This window comes from Cheilinus undulatus, linkage group 6, assembly GCF_018320785.1.
Source record: "Cheilinus undulatus linkage group 6, ASM1832078v1, whole genome shotgun sequence".
Taxonomy (NCBI): Eukaryota; Metazoa; Chordata; class Actinopteri; order Labriformes; family Labridae; genus Cheilinus; species Cheilinus undulatus.
In genome coordinates, this window is record NC_054870.1 from 19117929 (window position 1) to 19142795 (window position 24867).

General features: G+C 37.6%; 1 protein-coding gene across 6 annotated transcripts in view; it reads left to right on the top strand.

The window, feature by feature from the left end:
- Positions 1 to 24867, top strand: part of atrnl1a (attractin-like 1a) — a 450037-nt gene that overhangs the window by 118638 nt on the left and 306532 nt on the right. For 4 of the 6 annotated variants that reach the window (XM_041790223.1, XM_041790225.1, XM_041790226.1 and 1 more), the window contains 3 exons: positions 6178 to 6365; positions 10650 to 10866; positions 11135 to 11326. In XM_041790223.1, coding sequence (XP_041646157.1) covers positions 6178 to 6365; positions 10650 to 10866; positions 11135 to 11326 — 597 coding nt within the window. The remainder of the gene's footprint in view (positions 1 to 6177; positions 6366 to 10649; positions 10867 to 11134; positions 11327 to 24867) is intronic. The other 2 variants (XM_041790224.1, XM_041790227.1) reach the window with 1 other exon arrangement.

Below are 24867 nucleotides of genomic sequence, written 5' to 3' on the forward strand. Positions count from 1 at the left end.
ATTATATGCTTAGGGGAATATATTTTGACATTCCAGGCATTTTAATAGAAATGTAGAAAATGTCTTGGAATTTTGGGGAATTTGATTTGAATTTTTTTGTGGCAAATATGTTAATTTTGTTGATATTTTAAGATATTTTTATGGACATTTATAAAATTTATTTGTAGATTTTTTGGGGGAATTTGACTGGGAATTGGGGGGTGTCATGGAATGGAAATGTTAGGGAATCTTTGTAAATGCTTTGGGGAATTTTCATGGAATTTGGAAAACTGCATTTGTAGATTGTTGGGAATATGATGCAATTCTAAGGGGGATTTGCTCAAAAGCTTCCTGGAAGTAACATGTAATTTTTGAGGATATTCTTTTTGGAATGTTTGAGGTTTATGAAAAAGTTCCACTTAAACCTTTGTGGAATAATCAAAAAAATTGGGGGTGCTTTTTATGATGTACAGAATTTTTTTTCAGAATTTTCTGGTCATTTCTTTGCAATTTGGGGGGAATTTGTTAGATTTTGGAATGAAAAATGACTAAAAAATCTAGAACTTTTAGTGGAAATTTAGCTCATGCTTGGGCTTAGGAAGTCCTTGTGATCCAATCTGTGGACATTTGTGGACATCATTTTGGTCAAAACTAAATTCTGTTCAAAGACAAATCTAAGCTTTAAAACATATAATGTCTGAATAAAAGGGAGAAACTAAAATTACATTTCAAACAAAAGCTCAGGAGGTTAAGGAGCCCTGTCTCGGGGAGCTGCACCACATTAGACTCCATCCACCATCCTAGAATCTCACAGCAATATCTATGAGTGGTGGAGCCATGATTTTTGGCCGTTGGCTGCTCCAAGTTTAGTCAACGGTCAGGAAAAAAATTGCGTGGCAACAGTTGAACTCTGTGGTAACAGCAGATTGCACAATGTACGTCACTTAGTGGGTCTAAACAAAAGGAATCGAGGGTTAGTATCTTTTTCCCAGTTGTTTTGATGTATTTTTCCATGTAATCACTGGCCAGAGAAGGCCAGTATTAATTTCAGGCTGTTTCAATACCAACTTAAACACCTCACATGAGCTAAAAATACAGCTTGGCATTAGTTCATGCAGGACATGAGAATAATACGCCGAGCCATGATCAGCTGATGACCAGTTGATCCTCATTGTCACCTTCCAGCTCTCACATCAGCTCTCACAGCTCTTTCTCTTGACATGGAGGTCCAATTACATATGACATCCTTCTCACTAATCCCTTTTTGTATCAGTGCTGATGAACCACACTGCTAGCAAAGCTTAACCTCCACCACCCCAGCCTCCTCCTTTATAGCATAAAGCTTGTTGCACCCTTATATTCAGATTAATGCTTCAATTAATTCATTAATTCTGTACTAATTTCATTGTATTCAGCATGCATCATCAAAAATGTATCCATCCATATGGGGGTTTTTGCAATGCACTCCCTGGAAAGTCAAAGTATGCTGCATAACTAACCAGGGAACATATTTTGACCACACACTTCTCCACCAAGTAGAATTATATCCATTTTGCAGTAAATGGTTAAATGATTGATGAGAGTGTTCCTGAATGAAATACATGATTACTCTCATCTGGCGGTTATTAAAACAATAACTCCTAATTAAAACAACTTTCTGAAAGTTTTGTATCAAAAACTACCTTGTGCCATCATTTTGTACAGAAATGAAAACAAGTGTGTTCTCTGCAGCTACTGTACATCAATTAATTAATTTATTTTGGTTGGTGGTAGGTGTGTTTTGGTTAAAAATGTCACCTTCAGACTTTGTATGAATATGCAATTAAGAGCATGACCTAGAGAGTCACTTGTATAACTCTTTGTTTTTTTTGTTTTGTTTTTTTTTGCTTTCAAGTCAATTAACATGATGAGTCTCATTTTACTCTTGGTGTGGATGTATCTGTAGTAACAGCACAGCTAAAATGGACTGCGTTAATAAAAACGAGCTGCACCACCTTGGCAGCTGTGGCCTTTTCTTTAGACATCGTGTTATGACTAATTATCCAAAATTACTTGCCATGTTTATCGCTGGTTTAGCACAAAAAATGAAACACAATCTCTCTCTGTTTCTTTTCATACTCCCCTTTGTCTTACCCCTTCATTTTTCTTTATCCTCTCGTTTAGCTGGTTTTGCCATTGCTTTCGCTATGGGAGAAAAATAAAGAAAGCAGGTATTTCTGTAGCATGAAAAGGTCGGTGATGGAAGCCATTATGTGCCTGTGAATGTAATCAGTCCTGGAGTCCAAAATAAACAGAGCTCAGCAGAGGCAGAATGACTTTACTTTCCTTTCATCCTAGCACACTGAACAGCCTCTCTGCTATTTAAGGCTCCCACAAGATGCTGCCAAGTGCCCTCTGTAGGGACAGTAAATATGTTTACTTTTTCTGAGCTTGTCTGCCTGCTTACCACCCTTTCATAATAATCAACATATACATTTCTGAATCCTATGTGTCTTATACGTCTTGAAAATGCTTTTGTCTTTTATGAGTCATGATAGTTGAAAGTAAGGCAGTGGTGGTCTTATTTAAAACAAAAGCAAAAATCTGGACATTATCAACATTATTTCTTGGACTCCAAAAGTCCAGGAAGACAAAATCCATTAAAAATTCCATGAATTAGAAATATGTCTCTTGGTGTTGTTTAGTTGTCTGTTGATTTTTAACCAGTACTTCAAATTGACTGTGTATTAATACTGACAACAGTATTAATACACAGTCAATTTGAAGTACTGTGTATTAATACTGTTGTCAGTATTAATACACAGTCAATTTGTATTAATACTGTGTATTAATACTGACAACAGGCTTCTTTCTTCTGCCATAACATTTAGGGGAGGCCAAAACACCCCCATTGTGGTTACTGACATAATTTGGGGCTAAGGCCTGTGCAGAAGGAAGCTGGCTGGTGGAGCCAAGGAACTGATATCACAGTATGTTAGCATGATAACAGCTAACAGACAAATTATGCTTTCTTTTCATATTTTAATTTTTCAAAGATTATTTTTCTGGGCCTTTTTGACTTTATTTTGATAGAACAGCCAAAGAAAGAAAGGTAGTATTGGCAGAGAAAGTGGGGAAAGATATGCACCAAACATGCTCTGAGGATGGGAATCATTCCAGCGACCAGTGCGCTACAGCCTCAGCATATGGGCGCCCCCGCTACCAAATAAGCTAAACTAGCACCCCAGATTATGGCCTTTAGGAAAGATTATGTGGCTGCCTTAATGTTAACGTGATAGTTTGACCCATCTAATACCAGTTTGGAGGAGGCTTTACACCGCGTTCCACATTATTATGCAAATTATATTTTTCTCTGATTTCAATCAAATCAAAAACATCTTAACAGGACAAGTTCTATGTTAACATAGGAGCCCTTCTTTGATATCACCTTCACTATTCTTGCATCCATTGAATTTGTGAGTTTTTGGAGGGTTTCTGCTAGAGTTTTTCTTTGCAGGATGTCAGAATATCCTCCCAGAGCCGCTGTTTTGATGTGAACTGCCTCCCACCCTCATAGATCTTTAGCTTGAGGATGCTCCAAAGGTTCTCAGTAGGGTTGAGGTCAGGGGAGGATGGGGGTCACACCATGAGTTTCTCTCCTTTTATGCCCATAGCAGCCAATGACACAGAGGGATTCTTTGCAGCATGAGATGGAGCACTGTCATGCTTGAAGATCATTTTGCTACAGAAGGTATGATTCTCTTTTTGTACCATGGAAGAAAGTGGTCAGTCAGAAACTCTATATACTTTGCCGAGGTCATTTTCACACCTTCAGGGACCCTAAAGGGGCCTATCAGCTCTCTCCTCATGATTCCGGCCCAAACATGACTCCGCCCCCTCCTTGTTGATGTCCTGGCCTCACTGGGACATGGTGACCATCCACCAACCATCCACTACTCCTCCATCTGGACCATCCAGGGTTGCACGGCACTCATCAGTCAACAAGACTGTTTGAAAATGAGTCTTCATGTATTTCTGGGCCCACTGCAACCATTTCTGCTTGTGAGCATTGGTTAGGGGTGGCTGAATAGTAGGTTTATACACGACTGTAAGCCTGTGGAGGATCCTCCACCTTGAGGTTGGTGGGACTCCAGAGGCACCAGCAGCTTCAAATACTTGTTTGCTGCTTTGTAATGGCATTTTAGCATCTGCTTTCTTAATTAGATGTATTCGTCCATCAAAAACTTTCCTCATTATGTCTTTATCTGCACAAACCCGTCTGTGCTCTGAATCAGGTACAGATTTCTTCACCGTACGATGATCATGCTTAATTTTTCCTGAAATATCAAATGTTTTCATTCCTTGTCCAAGGCATTACACTATTTGACACTTTTCAGCAGCAGAGAGATCCTTTTTCTTTCCCATGTTGCTGAAACCTGTGGCCTGCTTAATAACGTGGAACATGTGGAAAAGTGCATTTTGAGGTTTTTATTTTTAAAAAAATAATAGTTATCATTATGAAGTTTGTTCAAAAACATTTGAATTATACTCTAACTGCTGATGACTTGAAAAATATTATGACTGTCATTTGCATTGATATTTAGAAAATCAGAGAAAGACGTTATTTGCATAATAATGTGTAGGGCCGGCCCAAGACTTCATGGGGCCCTAAGCATGAAGAAAGACTCCTGTCTTCCGTCTTTTCTTTGGACTACCTGTCTGTAGAGGGTTGTGTTTGAGGCCCTAAAAGTCCTGAAGTCTGTGGAGAAGTGGATATTTGTGAAGGAGGTGGAACTCCTCCTCTCTTTCTCATCCATCTCTCATTCTTGGAGACCCTCCACATCAGCATCCGCACTAGAACAGCACAACAAAAAATACTTTTTTTTTTTGCGATTTCTTAATAGCAATAACTAAAATATTTGTAAAAAACACACAGAAACCCACCACCTGATTTACCTCACAAGCTACTGAATTTGACCATAAATATAACAGCAACACAAGCTTAAGTTTAAATTTATTACGCTAAATGTGAGCACACTAAATTTAATAGGCTGACAAACTGTCATATGCAAAACTCTTGCTTTTAAACATGCTAAAGTAAAATCTCATAATATAATTAGGCATTCTGTTCTAAATAGTGTACACCTTTAGTATGATTTTTTTTAGCATTTGAAAGTGCTGTTGATTTCTATTTGAGCTAACAGTTGTGACCATGCCTTGCATGCATTATTTCATTCCAGGCTTGGGATTTAATAGCATCCTAAGTGCTAAGAAAGTCATACTTAAATGGTTTTATAAAAAAAAAAATATATAGCATTAATAATTCAGTTTTTCTTCAGCTGGCATTGTCTTCCTTTTTTCTTTTATTTGATGGTATTCAGAGCATTGTGGTTGCTCACTGATTGTCACCCTTTGCGATTATTAGGACCGATAATTGGCATTCAGCCAGATCATACTTAGCCTACTTTTACCGCTCACAACCATAAACACAACTGTGCCTTCATTCCAGCCAGGATTTCATCCTGAGTCTTTCCCTTGTTTTATTATATTTGCTGCTCCTGTAACACATGCCAGGGCAGCCTGTTGTGGAGGGAGCTGTTGTGTTCGGTCGGCAGGTGTGTGGTCTCCAGTGATCTGACAGTCTGGCTGAGTTTTCCAGTGTGTGCGTTCAGAAGATTAAAGATGCAAAATCTTTGAACTTGTCCTCATGTCTGTGGTCTTTCATGGTTTTACAATTGTTTCAGATTTAAAAACCATCTACTGTATGGCCTGCCAAAGTATATTTTGACAATCTTACTACTGTAATTGACGGTGGGTCAGTCTGTCTGTGTTGATTTGCATAGCACACAATTGCTCCAGTTATCTTTGACACCCCTCAGATGACTTCTTGGGTGTACTGGTTCGAAAACCAGAACCAGGAAAAATTCTCATCTTTCGGGGAATTCTGCTGTGTTGGATGTTGGAAGTTGGATGTCGGAGCTGGGAATTACATCACACCAGAGCTGAATGTATTCTATTTGCGATGAACTAAATAATTACATATGGTTTCCAAATATTGGTTATTGGTGCCATGAATTTCTAATTATCGGTATTAGCCCTGAAAAACCCTATACAGGTTGACCTGTGATCTGATGTTCAGGATCAATGTTTGTTTTCTTTCTATGATAGTAATAAAGAGTTAGCACAGCTTAAAGACAGTTTGTGTTTTCTTCTTCACAGGCCAGCTGTGTGGAGAGGGTTGGCACCATGTCGGGGAGGTCTGCCTGAGGATCAACTCCAGCAGGGAGAGCTATGATAACGCCCAGCACTACTGCAAAAACCTAGGAGGAAATATTGCCTCTTTGGTCACAGACAAACAGGTCAGCTTTGTTCTGGAGGAGCTACAGAAATACCAGCTGCAAGACAAGGTGAGCAGATAAAAAAATTTAAAAACACAGCCCTCCTTTGTACACAAATGAACTGTATGATTAGACAGAACAAAAGAGGACTAAACAGAAGTACACAAATCAAGCAACCACTCTCTAGAGTTTTTCCTATTAACATTCCTCTTTGTTTGACAGTTTCTCTTTGCAGCTCATCAAAGAAACATTTTTTGGAAATGAAAGAGAATACTAAAATAGAGAGAATACAAAGATATCACTCCAAAAATTGGAAATTCTCTCTTTATTCGGCTATCTCATAATTCTGAAGACCAGACTTTTCTGAATTTCAAAGGACTTTCTTATAAAACCTTCCCCTGACTTTGTTTTTCAGAAGGTATGAAAGGAGAGATTCTTTGATTAAGAAGTGTTAGTAATATGTCTTATGACTAAATTTATACGGAAAAAAACAGTTTCCTCTGTCAGTGCTCGTTTGGCAACAACATATGCATAGTTGTAATGATAAAGAAGCATTTGGTTGTAATTTTAGCTGTCTGTCTTAGACCAGAAGAGATTAAACTATTATAGTGTTAAAAATGCGACGAACACTGCTTTTGAGACAACATTATTTATTGTAAGATGCAAGACATATTTCTCACTGTAAGAGCATAAATAAAGTTATTTATTGTAAGCTGTCAAGCAGTGTAGGTGTCATAAAGGCTGAGTTATTGCCTCTTCATTGAGCAGTCTGGTTTACTGTTATTTGATGGCATCAAAACTGACACCTCCATTATAAAGATGTGGAAACAATGTGGAGATTTATGGCACAACTTCCTGGCTTAATGGATATGAGACCTATACTAACATTCATATTTGTAAAAAGATATACAGCACTGTGAGAGGCTTCTACTAAACAGCTAGAGAATTAGGAACCAAATATTTAACCCATTATGTAGGGGTGTGAATCTGCTTTTCAAGACAATTAATTCAAATCTCAATTTATGATCAGATTTACAGACAACTTCTTAAATAGAACGATTTGATTCAGTTGGATGCTGATTGATTATGGATTTCCAGTAACTTTATTTGATTCATTTGACTGAGAAAAAAGGGGGAAAGCATCACTTCAGAAGTGTCTTTGACAAAATGCCAGGTGTCCTGTACAGACACTCTAACATTTATGTTTACAACATGAAGTCTAACCACAGATACACCAGGTCTTTTATTCTGATGGATAGACTAGGGAACTCATGCCAAATTTAGTTTTTACTGGAAAAAATATTTACTTCTCCGTACTTCTCACTAAAATTCTGATATTAGTTAAAAATAGATTAATGAAACAATTAAAGGAGATTTGGAAAAACACTCTGACAAAGCTTAGTGGGTCCGTCATTTCAAGAGAATAAAGAGTTAAAAATGATAGTGTTGAAAACAGAAAAAGAGTAAATCAACAGTTTATGCAGGTTATTTTCCTCCTTCATAATGTCTCCTGTTGTGAAATTGTAGTCTGCGTGCTGGTCAGGGATTTTTTAATATCCATTCATTCTGTATCTGGCTGTTCTTGTTTGTTTTCTTTCTTAAATTGATTTTCAGCTCTGTGAAACACTCAGTTTACTCTCCTGTCATTTGGCTCAAATATATTTAATTAGTCATAATATCAATCACTCTGAGCAACACATTGCTGTTGTAAGGCCCAGGATTAAAAAGGGTTGTGGATGCTGTGATAACCAGAGAATTGTTTTATATCTAAGTTTATTTACACTGTTTACTAGTGTAAGCATCTGTGTAAAACTTTAGCTATCTCAGCAGGTGAGATTTGTGTGCTGTTGTTGTTCATAAGTATTCAGAACCTTTGCAAAAACACGTGAAATTTAGCTCAGGTCACTCCCATTCTCTAGATCTTTGCTGAGATGGTTCTAGACCTTGGAGTCCACCTGTGGTAAATTAAATAAACTAGACAGGATTCTAGACTCACTCCAATCAAGATTGAGAACCATCTCAGCAAAGACCCAGATAAAAGGGTGGAACCTGAGCTGAATGTCAAGTGTTGTTGCAACGGGTCTGAATATGTATGTAACTGTGATGTTTCACCTTTTTATTTTTCACAAGTTTGCAAAAATTCTAAAACTCAGTTTTTACTTCCTCATGATGCGTTCCTGAGTGTAGATTTATGAGAATAAAAATGTTTTTTTTAGATTTTTGCATCAGGCTGCAACATAACAAAACTGAGAAAAGTGAAGCAATTCTGAGTATTTTCTGAATACATTGTATTGAATCTTGACGAGTAAAAGTATGCAGGCAGAAAGTGGATGCCACTTTAGAATATCAGTTCAACTTGTTTTTTTTTTCTGCAGACAGAAACTTTTCCATTACTCTGAATCATCAGGAGTAATCTGAATAAATACTTAAACCCTGCTTATTGGAAGAAAATAGTGGTCATTTTTGTCCCTCTGTATCTTGAAGGGACTAAAGTCTTTGTGCATAAACAAATATTTAAACACCCTCATATTCTTTTACATGATAGTTATTTTTCTCTTTTCCTTTCTCATGACTGTTGCACAACATAATTTCATTACAAATTGAAAAACTTGTTACCACTCAACTATTTTCTTTGATATTTTCTCTGAACGAAGAAACAGTTTGTTTTCATGCCACTCTCTTTGGCATCCCTTCAGGGATGTAAAATGTTAAGCCTCTTGCTTGTTTTCATGAAATAAATCGCAGCTGTGGGAAATCTCTTTGATTTCTGTCAAATCAAACTGTTAGTAGTCTTTCAAATCATCAGAGGCTTTAATTGAACAAATCCCACTTGTGTTGTCAGCAAATTATTCAAATATTAAATCAACTTCATTCAATCAGCTGCTGTAATCATTGTCCCTTTGAAAATGTTTGCTTAATGATTAATTTGCCACAAATGTGAAGAGTTTTTTGCTTTTATAACAATCATAACAATTTGCAGGATTGATTAATGATCTGCTTTCACGTAAAACACAACACTGTGTGTCTCACTCAGTGTGCAGCCTTGCCATGAAAGGCGAGCTTCCTCTTACACGCCTTACTTTGTAAGTTTCTTGCACAAACATATCCCTGTTATTCTAGCTGAGGCGTTTTTACCAACTCAGCATAATGTCAGCAAACATGGAAAATGCACCTGTAATTATCAGTGTGGCATATTGTTTCCTTTTGGATTTCCTAGAAAATGCAACAACTCAAAATAAACCAAAAAGTATAAAGGCATATTTTGAAAAATAAATTCCTCTTAATCTGACAAATCTGCTGCAAAATCTTTTTTCCCCTTTGTCTGTTATTTCTGTTGAAAGATAGTTTAGACAAAAATAGAAGTAGGCTCATCATGTTTGGCCTCACAAAAATGTGGTTCCTGTGTTTGTATTTCAATATATTTCTCATGGCTGACCTCACATCGTAATTGCCTTTCCTTTAAAAAAATGCTACTGAGCTTCTCCATTGAAAAAGCATCATAATAAATCCTCTTGTCTTTGGCTACTGTAAGCCCTGAGAGGAAGTGTAATAATTTAACCAGCAGTAGAATAATTCTATCCAAAAGTCCCTGTAAAGTGAAATCCATTTTTTTGTCTTAACACACTAGACATGTTGGAGTAAGGTTGCTGTAAACATGTGAAACACTGAGATCTATGTGTGACTAAATTTTTTATTAGACCGTCAGAAGGTTTTTCACCTCTAACCTAATGTTAAACTAATGTTTAATTTGGGCAGGGCAAATAAGACCCACCACGTCACCATCCACTTTGGGGAATTACCCCACCCCTCTAACACTACAACGGTATAAAATCACAGAGCAGTTCATCTAAATACAGCCTGTTGTTAGCCACTGTCACTGCCTTCAGTGAAAGATAACTAGGCCTGTAGTCAACCAAAGAAAAACTTAATCAACTGAAATCACACCCAGGCACCAACCAATCGATTGGTTGCTCAGGTATAAAAAACCCCAAAAAACAAAAAACATTATTGGAGACCAGTTTAATCCATGACAGGTTACTTCATGACTGAAGTTTGGCCTGGTGGTTCATAATGCACTGGCCTGGCATACAACAAACTTAAAATTGCAGATTTTTCATCACATTACAGAGATTTTAACTGTTTTACATTGTTCTTTTAGTCTAGCTTTTCTGTACAGTTAAAGAAAAAAATGTGTAAAAAAGGATTCAGAATCTTGTCAAATTAAGATCCCTTGTTGTTCGTTTGTTGCAACGTCAGCTGCAACACACACAAGATGTGTATGCATCAAATTAGTTATTAGAAAGAAGAACAGGTTTTAACAACAATCCTGAAGCATATTCTTTCTCAACTTAGCAGAGGTTATCCCCATGGGTCGGCTTGAGGAAGATCAACGTGTCGTACTGGGGCTGGGAGGACGCATCACCATTCACCAACACCAGTCTGAGATGGTTACCAGGGGAGCCCAGTGACTCCGGTTTCTGTGCCTACCTGGAGCGTGCACAGGTGTCCGGTCTCAAAGCAAACCCCTGCACAGCCACTACAGATGGGCTGATCTGTGAAAAACCTGCAGGTAAGAAAGAATGATGAAATTAAAAAAGGTACTTCATCATATATATTTCACTAGACAGCAGAAATATTGTTTAAAATTTCCACAGTATCACTTGATCTTAATTATTATATTACTTTTTAATTGCCTTGCAATACTTGCTTTCTATCTTTCCTTATCAGAGTCTTCTTACCATGTAATTCTTACAGTATACAGACTGGAGTATAAAGTATAGAAAGTAAAATAATTTTATTTATAACGTCTTCTCTGAACCTTTTCTCTTTTATCTCAGGAAGTCCACAAAGTCAGAGTGCTCGTCCCTGCAAGACTCCGTGCTCTCTGAGAACCAACTGTGCAAACTGTACCAGCCAGGCCATGGAGTGTATGTGGTGTGGTAGCACGCAACGCTGTGTTGACTCCTCAGCATATGTCATCTCTTTCCCGTACGGACAGTGTCTGGAGTGGCAGACCCAGGACTGTGCTGGTGAGTCACAGACGAGTCGTATAGAGAGACTGGGTGATTCTGAAGGTGAATGGCAAAAGACTGACATGTGTCAGACAATTTTAAGATGTTTTAGATGTTTTCATGATCAAACATGAGAGAAAATGTTGGCATTGTAGGAGTAAGAGAAGTCATGGTAAAAGCATTGGCTCAGGTATCTGCCTTCAGCTAAATTGTTATTTTAAACAATGGTATCAACATCAACCCTGATCTTTATCATCAGCTCATCTCTGGTGGTAAGAACACAACATTCAGACCCAAACACTGAAATTTTTACCCTTTCAAATATTCATTTGTAGAGCAAAATTATCAGTTTTATTTTCACTTTTTTTTTCTTACTTTCAAATTGTTGGAAAATCATGCCAGTAATATTTTCCCCAATAAAATGTTTTTGATGGGAGTTCTGCTACCATAACTCCAGTGCATCAATGCTTACTGTATACAGGTGCATCAAAAATTAGAATATCATGAAAAAGTTCTCCTTAATTCTTGAATCTGCTTTGGTTGACAATCCTCTGAAGGCTGAGCTCATCCCTGATGCTTGTTGACCTTTTCTTACCACACTTTTACCTTTCAGTCAACTTTGTATGAATATGGATAATAATTTAATACAGCATACAGAAGATACAGAATAACCTGCCCTATTAGCAGCGACCTTCAGTGGCTTAACCTCCTTGTGGAGGATGACAATGATTGTCCTCTGGACGGGAGTCAAATCAGCAGTCTTCACCATAATTGCAGTTGTGTGTACTGAACCAGAGTTTGAACCTTTGCAAACTAAACTTTATAACAGTTTTGTAATATATTAAAGTTTCACTTTTTGAAGTAAATCTTGGGAAAAAAATACTTTTACATAATTTGCTAATTTTTTCACATGTACCTGTAGATACCATCAACATCAAGGAGAATGCCCAGGAAATGTCAGTTCTGCTTTTGTTGAAGGGGGAAACGAACTATTCACCCCAATGCTGCTTGACCTTCTGCACTGTAAATACACCTATCTCACATAACATCTCACCCAAACAAAGCAGAGAGCCGAGTAGGAGAACATAGCACAACTTTAACATCATGTTCATCTTTTCAAAACAGAGTTAAATTGTTTCAGCTGAGTGTTTGATTCACTGACATTATGTCAACTTTAATTCATAATTTCTATGGCAAATGTGAAATTATCTCTGATCAGGCGAGTCAAGGTTGCAGAAATATCTCTCCCAGAGATTAAATTATCCCCCAATGCAGGTGGGGACGAGTGTTTGCTGTAGCAAATAACTTAAAAAGGAAACAACCTGGTGAGTGTTTAGCATAAAAGGTAAGCTTTGCAGTATAAGTGATATTTTTTTCAAGAAAAAAGACAGGAGAATCCAAATGGCCCCTCAGTAAGGAAACTGTTGTTGACAATTTCAACCAGAAAACTCCTTCTGCCATTTTGGTGTAAATTTATCAAAAATTTTTACCCTCGGTTTTTGGGTAGACGAGCCATTCCTTACTTTGTGCCTCTCCCCAACAGACCTCTTAGTGTCCCAAAGAATTATTATGTCATTTACTCATGGTTGGTTTTGGCACATACAGTTTTTTTTACATATTACAACATCAGTGGAGCCAAATGACTCCACATGATCTGTACATTTCTGTGAAATCAGTTTGACAGATCTGTTCACGCCTAACTAAAGTTACAGTAGGATAATAGACAAGAAAACAAAGAATAAAGCGGGATCTTGTAAGGCAGCTGTAGACCAGTGGTAGAGTTGGTCATCCCTCAGGTGGAAGGTCAGGGGTTAGATCCCCAGCTCTTGCAGTCACATGCCAGTGTGTCCTGCTCCCACTTCTGCATTAGTGGTATGTGAATATGCCAGAATGTGAGTAGTTAACACAGACAGACCCTTTCCAAAGCAGCCTCCACCATTAGGGTGTGAATGGCTGAATGTGACCTGCAGTGTAAAAGTGCTTTGAATAGTCAAATGACTAGAAAAGCACTATACAACCTCACATACATGTCAATTTACCATTATCATAACAAAAAGCCCATGGAACAGAGGCAATTTATTGAGTGATGTGTCGTATTTTGATTAGATAATACATTTTAGATTGCAAAACTTTATGAAAAAATCTAAAGGCAGATGCAGGGATGTACAAATTCATGAATAAGCTGATGTGTAGTACTCCACCCACAGCTCTGATGAGGATGATGAGTGTGTTGTGTGAACATAAAGTCATTATAGACTCCCATCGATCCCATTCTTGTCAGCAGTCAGGTCTCAGCCTTCTACACACACATACACTGAAGCAGTGGCCCCCCTGCTGTAGCTTCAGGACATAAAATTGATTATATACAATGACACACGACTGACTCAAGATGAAATCTGCTGTCCATTAACATTCCTCACATATTAACACCAACATGTAGCCTGACAAACCTTCAATACTAAGCGTTTGGAAAGGGCAAACTACATTACATTTTAGTCTATTTTTAGTCATCTTGACAAGAACTTAACTAATTTTTTGTCAGTTTTAGTCATCACAGATCTATTTTTGTTAGTCTTAGTCTAGTTTTTGTCATGGAAATAAAGGCTGTTGACGAACATTTTTAGTCATAGTTTTAGTTGACAAAATTTACACTGGTGCTGCTTCTCCAGTTGATTGCAGCACATATGTAAAGAAAAGTTTGTTTATATCAAAGTGCAAAATATCACAAACCATGTATTTTTGTCTTTCTGCTCACATCACTTTTAAAAATGTTGCCTCTATCAGGCTCCTCCATTCACTTCAAAGGCTCCACAAATGAAACTGGCCCAAATCTGATTAGAAAGAACATATTTCAGTGTGACTTGTGCTGTTCACATGACAAAAACAAAAAAAAACAGATAAGGCAAAACAAGACTAGGTTAAAACCTAATATATATGTAGGGAGACATGAAAACACATCTTCTCTTACAAGACAAGCTTTCAATGTGACTCCTAGTTCTCATTTCAAAGGAAAATTTGGTCCTCTTCCAATTAAACCGCCTCTTTCCTGCAGAGCTACATCTGAGCTACAAGCTACTGCAGCAGCCATTGGATACATCGGTAGAACATACCTGTAATAAGTGGAAACCTATTGTGAAATGCTTTTAGTGTGACTCTTCCCTCTTGTTTTAATAACTAAATGTCCAGCTCTGGCAAAATTACCGCTGTGACTTCGTCTGAGCTGTTCACTCCACTAGCAGCCATTGTACACAACCACTCAGTAGAACTAAGCTTCTCCCTATAACGATCACAAACTCATGCCAAGACAGGTCAGCAGAAGAGCAAAAGCATCTTTTCCATCATGAAAAGCTTTTTAGTGTTGTTTTACTCTTTATTTCATACAGAAATGTGGTCCAGCTCTGAAAAAATGTTGTCGTGTTGTCGGTACAGCCGAGCTAATCACTGCAGTGAAGGCAGCCATTGCAATCAGCTATTACAACTAAACCCTGATAGCTATCTCCTCGTTCTCCTCAAGTGACGCTGATTGGTCTGAACAGTGTGCCAAAAAAGAAATGTAGATTCAGGTCATTTTGGCATACAATGTGAATGTGGCTTACAACACCTACTCCAAGCAAAAGTTCCAGGATTTTCCAGTTACTGTTTAGAAAAACAGTTGTTTTTTAACCAGCTAAAAACTCCTCACAGGAACTTTAAACCTGAGAATAAAAGGTTGTGTTCCACTTTTATTGCTGTAAATGAGGGGGAAAAGGCTTGTATTTGGACATTTTTTATCAGTGCTGACAAAGAGAACATGAATGCTCTCATTATTCACACTCTGATGCATCACACAACTCTCTAAAGAAGCTTTGTAACCTCGATTGGAACACATGCAAAAATGATCTTTGCTCTTAATTTTTATCATTTTATGCATAAAATCAATAATCTACAGATTAACACAATCCTAGATTGACTAGTCAGATGATGATCTGCCCTCAGTCTAAAATTCTCCTGTTGCAAAACTGAGTAGAACGTTTTCATGCCATTCAGAAGCTTGCCTTTCTGATTGTTTTTACTATTATAATTTAATCTATCATTAAAGGGATATTTCAGTATTTTTGATGTTGGGTTGTACAGGGTACATCACAGTAGTAGTGGCATTAGCCTCCAGTGATTTCAGTGAGCATTGCTCCTTTAAGAAGGACTTGCCTGTTGTACCAGCTTGGAAGCTAGGTTACACAGCGTAACAGATGGGTACAGTTTCTTCCTGGGATTTAGTGAGTTTTTGGCAGAAAATGGGTCACAAAACAATGTTGGCTTAAATGTTTGAAGCATTTTATTGCAATGCAAAGCAATGCAAGAGCATGTAACCAGCAGCAAAAGCTTACATTGAAAAATAGTGACAAAGGCACAGAGGCTTTCTGGGTAAAAATAAAAATGCTTCAAAACCTTTCAGTAATGCGTACATTTGAGCCAACATTGTTTTGTGGCTAATTTTTTACCAAAAACTCGCTAAATTCTGCAGAGGAACTTTACCCATCTGTTACACTGTATAGCCTAGCTTCCTAGACGGTACAACTAGCGAGTCCTTCTTAAAGGAGCTCTGCTCAATGAAATCACTGCAAGCTAATCCAACTACTACTGCTGGGTACCACATACGGCCCAACTTCAAAAATACTGAAATATCCCTTTAATGCAATCTTTCTCAAATCATGGACATATGCAATTAATTTGGATTGATGATTACAAAGCCCCTAACTGATTTGATTTTTTTTTGTATCAGTTGACAACACTATTTTTGATTAAAAAAGGGAAATTCGTGGCATTTTTCTAAGACCTTGTAGTTTCCTTTTTCAAAACAAATCGTCAAAAAATTCCCAGAGGCAAAACTTTCTCCTGTTTTTCTAAAATTGTTTGACAAACTGTCAATTTGCTACAAAATGTTCTATTTTTCTAAAGGGAGTTGAGAAACTATTTCAGAAACTTTGAGATTTTTTGTGTGCTGTGTTTATTATTCCTCACTTGTGCCGGTAGTTTGATTGGAGACAGATCTCCAAGCCAAGATTTTCTCCTTTTCCTTTTTATCTTCATCTCTTACATAATGCTCTTCCTTCCTCTTCTCCTTCTCTCTTTTTATTATTCATATCTCAGTTTGGTAGCAGAAGGTGTGTGGGATGCTTTTGTTCTGATTCTTTTTACCTTTGTTTCTCAAAGTATGCCACATAAAATAAAACATATTTTACTTTTCACACTCTCAGACAGCATTGTTGCCCTTTTACAGTCCACTTCTCCATGCTGAGTGTTTTAGCTTAACTTTTTGCTTCACTTCTGTTGTTTATGGATTCATCATCTGGTTTTGGGAACCAGCCTGCGGGCTACAGCTGAAGGATTCATGACCTTGCTTTTGGTGGCAGAGTTTTACTAAAAAATGGATTGCTAGTCTGAGGATCCAATTCCAACCGGGTCATTTCTTTATCAGATAAATTTGGCTGCAGGCTTTGTGTATCTTTCTCATTTTTCATGTCGGCTAGAGGCGAATAACACACTCCTCCACACTAACACTTTAGACAATTAGCTCCAGTGCTGCTCCAGCAGTCAGATACTGGACCTCTTTGGAAAACGGGTAGATATGTTTTAAACCCAACATCACTGTGTTGAACTTAAGGAGCTTTAATACAATTGACTTAGTCAGTTTATGTGATCATTTTGATCCTTACTCTGCTGCTTTTTTCATTTTAAAGTATATACAGGTACAGCTAAAAAATTAGAATATCATGAAAAAGTTGAATATTTTTGTCACTCATTTCAGAAAGTGGAACCCATATATTATATAGACTCATTACACATAGAGTGAAATATTTCAAGCCTTTATTTCCTGAAATGTTAATGATTATGGCTTACAGATAAGAAAACCCAAAATTCAGTGTTTCAAAAAATTTGAATATTACATAAGATCAATAAAAAAAAGGATACTTTAAACAGAAATGTCAGGCTTCTGAAAAGTATGTTCATTTCTATGCACTCAATACTCAGTTGGGCCTCCTTTTGCATGAATTACTGCATCAATGCAGCGTGGCATGGAGGTGATCAGCCTGTGGCACTGCTCAGGTGAAATGGAAGCCCAGGTTGCTTTGATGGCGGCCTTCAGATCATCTGTATTGTTGGGTCTTGTGTCTCTCATCTTCCTCTTGACAATACCTCATAGATTCTCTATGGGGTTCAGGTCAGGCCAGTTTGCTGGCCAATCAAGCACAGTAACACCATGGTCATTGAAGCAGCTTTTGGTACCTTTGGCAGTGTGGGCAGGTGCCAAGTCCTGCTGGAAAATGAAATCAGCATCTCCATAAAGCTTGTCAGCAGAAGGAAGCATGAAGTGCTCTAAAATGTCCTGGTAGATGGCTGCGTTGACTGTGGACTTCAGAAAACACAGTGGACCAACACCAGCAGATGCCATGGCAGCCCAAATCATCACTGACTGTGGAAACTTCCCACTGGACTTCAAGCAACATGGATTCTGTGCCTCTCCACTCTTCCTCCAGACTCTGGGGCCTTGATTTCCAAATGACATGCAAAATTTACTTTCATCTGAAAAGAGGACTTTGGACCACTGAGCAACAGTCCAGTTCTTTTTCTCCACAGCCCAGATAAGATGCTTCTGACGTTGTCTCTGGTTCAGGAGTGGATTGACACGAGAAATGCCACATTTGTAGCCCATGTCTGGGATTCATCTGTGCGTAGTGGCTCTTGATGTGCTGACTCCAGCCTCAGTCCACTCCTTGTGAAGCTCCCCCAAATTCTTGAATGGATTTCGCTTGATAGTCCTCTCAAGGCTGCGGTTCTCCCTTATGCTGGTGCACCTTTTCCTACCACACTTTTTCCTTCCACTCAACTTTCTGTGAATCTGCTTGGATACAGCAGATACAGAACAAGCAGCTTCTTTAGCAATGACCTTTTGTGGCTTTCCCTCCTTGTGGAGGGTGTCAATGACTGTCTTCTGGACATCTGTCAAGTCTGCAGTCTTCCCCACGATTGTGTAGCCTACTGACCCAGACTGAGAGACCATTTAACCCTCGCTCCCTTGTCATTTTTAGCTCCATCTGTCCCTGTTTGTCCATGTTCTGGACACACAGAAAACTGTTAATAAATTTTTTTTTTTTTTCAACATCTTTCACTGCTTCAAATCTCTTCAACAACTTCAACCCTGACCACTTAAAAAAAAAAAAAAAAAAAAAAAAACAGTCTTACACCCTTTTTATGCCAGTTATTGTACACCATGTCACTGTTATTTTTTATGGTAAAAAAAAAAAACACAAATACACCATATTTCCCGTATAAAATGATCTTTACAAAAAAACAACTTTTTTTCAATAAATGCAGTCTGGGGCATGTCAATGATGAGTAGTAAAATTGATTTTGATGCATTGACATTTTTTTTGTAGTGCCAAACTCCATATTTTAGCTACATCTGTCCTTGTTTGTCCTAAAAACAGACATGCAGAAAGGTGTTAATAAAATATTAATTTTTCAACTTTTTTTTACTTTCACTGCTTTAGATCTCTTCAACAACTTCAACCCTGACCACTAAAAAAAATAATAATAATAATAATAATAAAAAAAAATAAAAAAAATAATGTTACAACCTTTTTGTGCTACTTATTGTACACTATGCCTATGACTTTGATTCAGTGAGATAGCATCCATGCTGAACAGATGAGTCTATTGGAGCGAAAAACATGCCAGTTTTACCATCCTTTTCTTGAGTCTCCTCCTCTACCAAATCATATGCGAGCGAATGCATTTGTACATGTTAGGTTTATTTTATGTACAGGCATAAAAAATCTGATATATATAGGATATGAATCACGAACATGTGCATTTCCACCTTTAACCAAAATTACGCACATATATAAATTTACTGCATATTTGAGATATGATATAGTCTTACCTATTGATCGAAAGGACCCGTTCATCCTCATGCATGTCCATCCACTTGCTATGAAATGAGGGCAAAGTTAAAATTGTCCAAATGTCCCCCTTTCTTAGTCCCAGACTGCAGAACTCAGAATTAGCATTTTTGACTGTAAACACTCCACTTACGGCATGTCTCCACTTACGGCATGTCTCCACTTACGGCATGTCTGGTTGTCCGGTTGAAACTTGGTGTCAATTGAGTTCTATGGGCAACAAATTTTTTGTTTTGTTTTTTTTATATATATAAAAAAACAAAAAAAACTTTGGCCAAATTTGATGCTTCAATCTATAAAAATGTGACCATCAATTCAAGAAAATGATGATTAAAAATGATGAATATCCTCAAAATGGACATAGTAGGATCCGAGGGTTAAAGGCTCAGGAAACCTTTGCAGGTGATTTGAGTTCATTAGCTGACTAAGGTGTGACACCATGACTTCCCAATATTGAACTTTCTCACAATATTCTATTTTTCTGAGACACTAAATTTTGGGTTTTCATTATTTGTAAGCCATAATCATCAACATTTCAAAAAATAAAGGCAAGAAATATTTCACTCTATGTGTAATGAGCCAATATAATATATGAGTTTCACTTTCTGAAACGAGTGACAAAAAAATATTAAATTTTTTCATGATATTCTAATTTTTCAAGCTGTACCTGTAGTCCCTATGGTGGTTACACCTGCAGCTCTCTATAACAGATAATATGGCAACTATAAATTACACTAAAGATCAAACCTCACTCCATTACAACATTTTTTATCTGCATAACTGCTGATGTTACAAGTGAATCTCATAAAGTTCCAATATTACATTAAAGTTTATTTCTTTAATGTGATTCACTTAAGAAAGGTGAACATTGATATAGATTCATCTCAAGTAAATTAAAATGTTCCAAGACTTTATTTGTGTTGATCTCGATGATTACAGCTTATAGCTCATGAAAATCAAAAATCCACTCTCTGAAAACATTAGAATATTTTAGAAAAGTCCAATTTGCAAGGGTTTCCTGAGCCTTTATTCTCTCACTCTGGTTCAGTTCACACAACCACAATTATAGGGAAGACTGCTGACTTGGCAAATGTCCGGAAGTCACTCATTGTCACCCTCCACACGGAGGGTAAGCCACAGAAAGTCACTGCTGAATGGGCATGAGGTTCTCAGAGGCTTTATCCAAGTATATTCATGGAAAGTTGACTGGAAGGACATTTCACAGTCAGTGATGGTTTGGGGTGCCATGTCATCTGCTGCTGTTGGTCTTGTGTGCTTTAAAAAGTCCAGAGTCAACACTACCAGAAAACTGTAGAGCACGTCATGCTTCCATCTGCTGAGAAGCTTTATGGAGATTCTGATTTATTTTCCTGCAGGGCTTAGAAGCTAGTAGTGAAGCCTAAAACTACCAAAAACTGGTTTGCTGACCATGATATTGCTGTGTTTGACTGGCAAGCCAACTGGTCTGACCCACAGAAAATCTCTGGGGAAGAGGAAGATGAGAGACACCAGACTTGACAATCCAGATGAGCTGAAGTTTGCTATCAGAGCAACCTGGGCTTCATAAAAAACCCAGCAGTGCCACGGACTGATCGGCTTCATGCCATGTCCTATAGATGTAGTAATTTGTGCAAAAGAAACTCCAACCAAGTACTGAGAGCTTAACTTTGCAGGTCAATGTTTCTTTATCATTAATTCTGTTTTTTGACTGATGTTTTGTGATGTTCTAGTATTTTGAGATTGAGAATTTTTAATTTGTGTGAGCCGTAAGCCATAATTATCAACATTTAAACAAAAAAGTCAGCTATTTCATTGTATTCTCATTTTTTTAGACGCTCCTGTTTTGTGGTTGGAACATTGAATCTACCTGAGAGGACTGACTATTGACTCCCATTAGGAGGAAGTATTGTCAGTGTGACTGTAACAGTGTTAGATATTTGACTTCTCTTTTTTAATGACCATAAAATATCTTCAGAACTTAAAATCACATCCACTATAGAATCAGCTTCTTTCTCTCAGTCAAGACAAAACCAACAATTTACAACAGCAACAAACAAACAATGCCATGGACTGCATTTTACTCATGTACACAGAGACACATGCACACACAAAAAACCCGGTCAGATGGTGTTGTGTTCCAGCTGATATTGGTTTTGCTTCAGAGAAATGGGCTTATTTTCTCCAGGGCAATCTTCCCGGCACGTGTGTGTTTTCTTTACGTCCCACATGAAACCTGTCTGCTGTCTTTTAGCCTCACATGCGTCGAGGAGAGTGGAGGAGAAGGCATCTTATGGCTCGCTCACTTGATGTATTATGTATAACGGCACTACTGGCTCCAGCTATGCTAACTGTCAAGCAGTGTAGGAGCAAATGGATTACAGCAGATGAAGCCAGACGATATGTGCTATCCAGGGACTCCAAATGTCAAACCGCTGCTGATGAACAGAATGTAGCACAGAGACGATTGTGCTGAGAGAATATTTGATAAGATGAAAACTCCCCCAGCAAAAACAAGCAATCCTTTTTATTGCTGCAACAAGAGAGCCTAAAATCTTCCACATATCTGTCATGCATTGTGTTTAGGTATCCTCCAGGTTTATTCTGTCAATGAAGAAGACTAATATCCTGATTTCTATAGAGCTGTATATTTTGGGAAGGTTTTAAAAAGTAGAGAGTCAGTGTGCTTTTTTTTCCCTTTCATACCAGATGAAGGAAGCAGTGGATGTTTGCAATACAGAAGCCAGCGACAGAAAGAAGTTGCACTTAATGTTTGCTGTTGACAGAACTTTAAAGGCATTAAGGCTCTCAGTCTCCCAGTGACAGCAGCAACACAGAGTTTTTCCTACTGATGTTTGGTCGTGTTGTCTGAGATGCAAACAAATGTCCTCTTGGGTTTGACCCAGTTACCACAAATATATTTATTCCTATTCACATGAAGTTGATGGAAACCCTGCAGAAACATTGTTCTGTCATTATAACCAAAAACAGAACTGAATGAGCCAAAGAGCTTTTACACTCTGGTATACAGTGAATATTTTAAGGTGGTAACAGAATTTTATTTAAAGCTATGCTTACAGATAAGTGATTGGAAGATTTTTGTGAATTACAGTAGCCTTTACAAAGTCGACCACAACTAGTGTGGCCACTAGTGTTGTACTCAAGACCACACTATCCGAGACCAAGACTTGCCCAAGACCAGAGTGTGCCAAGACCAAGTCAAGGCTGAGACTGTAAAGATCAATTAAAAAACAATGACAAGGTTGAACAGTTAAAGAGCATTCTCTCTTTAACTTTAGTTTTCTTATTAATACATTTGACAGATAAAAACAAGGTGTCTGCAACTCTTTCAAAGCACAACATGCAAAAATTTCAAATCTAAACAGATTTGTTCAACTAACTAAAATTTTGACAATCAGAAGTTTATCTAGATTTGTCAGGGGAATGAAGCCTAAAGTATGTGTTCAGAGGAATTTTTCTTACTATAAATAAGATGGATTGTTGTCTGAAATTTTAGAGGTGTTTTGTTTTAGCAAGTGCTTCTCCTTATTATCACATCAATGAAGTCAAAGAATAGCAGATCAGTGCTGGTCTCGACTGGTCATGATGTAAAATCCCGAGTCCAGCCAGTCTGAGACCAAGACAAGACAAGGCTATATGACTTCAAATCTGTAGTTTGACTTGACAGACTTCAAAAGCACATCCCTGAACTCTAATCCTTAAACAGACCAGCAATGGGCTCTATGCATGAACTGCTTCCGCATTGGGCGTTAGACCGCTCCCACACTTCCAGTCGGGAGAAGAGAAAGGCGTTTGATGGCAAATTCGTTGTGGTTTACTCACTTTTTTCAGCATGCAGCAACGATGTCCAGAAGTGCTTTTAACCTTTTTATGAAACATCATTTTAGCATGTTTGGTGCCAAGCAATGATGATAGAGTAAACACAAACAACAATTGAAACAAAAAAGCCAATGAAATGGACAAATTAAGGCAGTATAAGAGGGTTTAGATTCTGTTTTGGCCTAGCATGTATCATTGGGCTGAAGTTGTGAAACGGTCTTATTTTCCACCCGAAATACGCCACCCCCTGCCATGCATAGAGCCCATACATTTTCAGTTTCTAAAAAGTTATGTGATGAGCTTCTAGCTCAACAAAATTGACATGAATAATAAGACAGAAAAAAATGAGCATAAATGTAATTACATACTGTACTTTGAGTCAGGTGTAAAACTTCTGATTTTATTTGGTTTATTTAAATTCACCATTTAATAAAAAACATTCAATTTTAAAATGAAAGGGATAACAGCAACTCCACTATTGTAAGAGAAACATGTTGTTTTCATGGCCAAATGTTCCCTAGTACAAAAATAGAGAAAAAGCTCAGAAAGAGCAGAGGATAGGGCTGTCAGCAAGTATAAGCAGTTTTTTTTTTTTAATTAATTAATTAATTAATTTATTTTTTTGCATCAGGCAATAGTAGGCAATTGCCTGAGGCCTCATGCACTAACTGGGGCCTCAAAGCACAGGCTAAAGTGCGCATTAAATGTGAGGAATACATCAACAAAAATATTTTAATAATTAAGATTTGTGTAAAAAATGTAAAAAAGAATGCTTTGTGTCCCTGTCTAATAGAAACAAGTCTTTGTATTTGTTGTCCCAGTAATAAAGTTAATTTACGGCTTATCCTTAAACATTTCAATCAATTAGTATCATTTTTGATATTTCAGTGAATTCTTTTTTCCCCAAAATTTACTACCTTAAAATTCATTTCCGTTGTTTAGGACACATTATAAATGATTTCAGTTAGGACCAATCTGCCAAGAAAGCACATGATTTGCTGGTATATTTTTTTCCTCTTTTTTTTTTTTTTTTTTTTTTTAGCAGTTATTGATTTGCTGTCTTTGCTGTTATTTATATTTGCTACACATTCCTGCTCTTCCTCTGCCTACAAGTAAAGCCCGAGGCAGGGAGAGAAGCAGCAATAAACCCAGAGCAGAGCAGGCATCAGTGACAACAGAATGGCATTAATTAAGTTAGATAGCAGGAGGAGCTGAGGTGGAGGAGGGTTGCAAGAAGCAGCTTGCAGATTGAGCGGCAAAACATAGCCAAGCTAGAGCACTTTAAATATGGCAGCATGGGTGCAATTAGCCAACAGCATGCTTAGAGCGAATCAGCTGGCCATCAGCTGATGGCTTGCATGAGATCCACTGATCTCAAATATATGGCAGCCCTAGACTCTGCAGCCTGCCTGAAATAATGCTATATGCTCAGTTTGTAAAATGTAGAAAAAAATGTATGATTTCTCATGATTGTTGACGCATGTCAATTATTACTTAACAAATATTTTATGGAAACTGCAGGTTGTTCTTGATGTGGAGATTTTTGTTACTGGGCAACATAAATGCTTGTTTTAATAGCTTTATTTCTCTATTGAGCTCTTTTTTTTAAATCTACATCAAGTCTTGGGAATCGAGTAAAGTTTTCCTTTGTTATACCGGTAAATTTATCTGTCGTCAGTCCTTATTTGATTTCAGCAATCTGTGCGATCATACATCTGCCACTAACTTATATGAACCTTTATACGAAAGCAAGTGACTGCACATAAATCAGTGCCTTCGTCT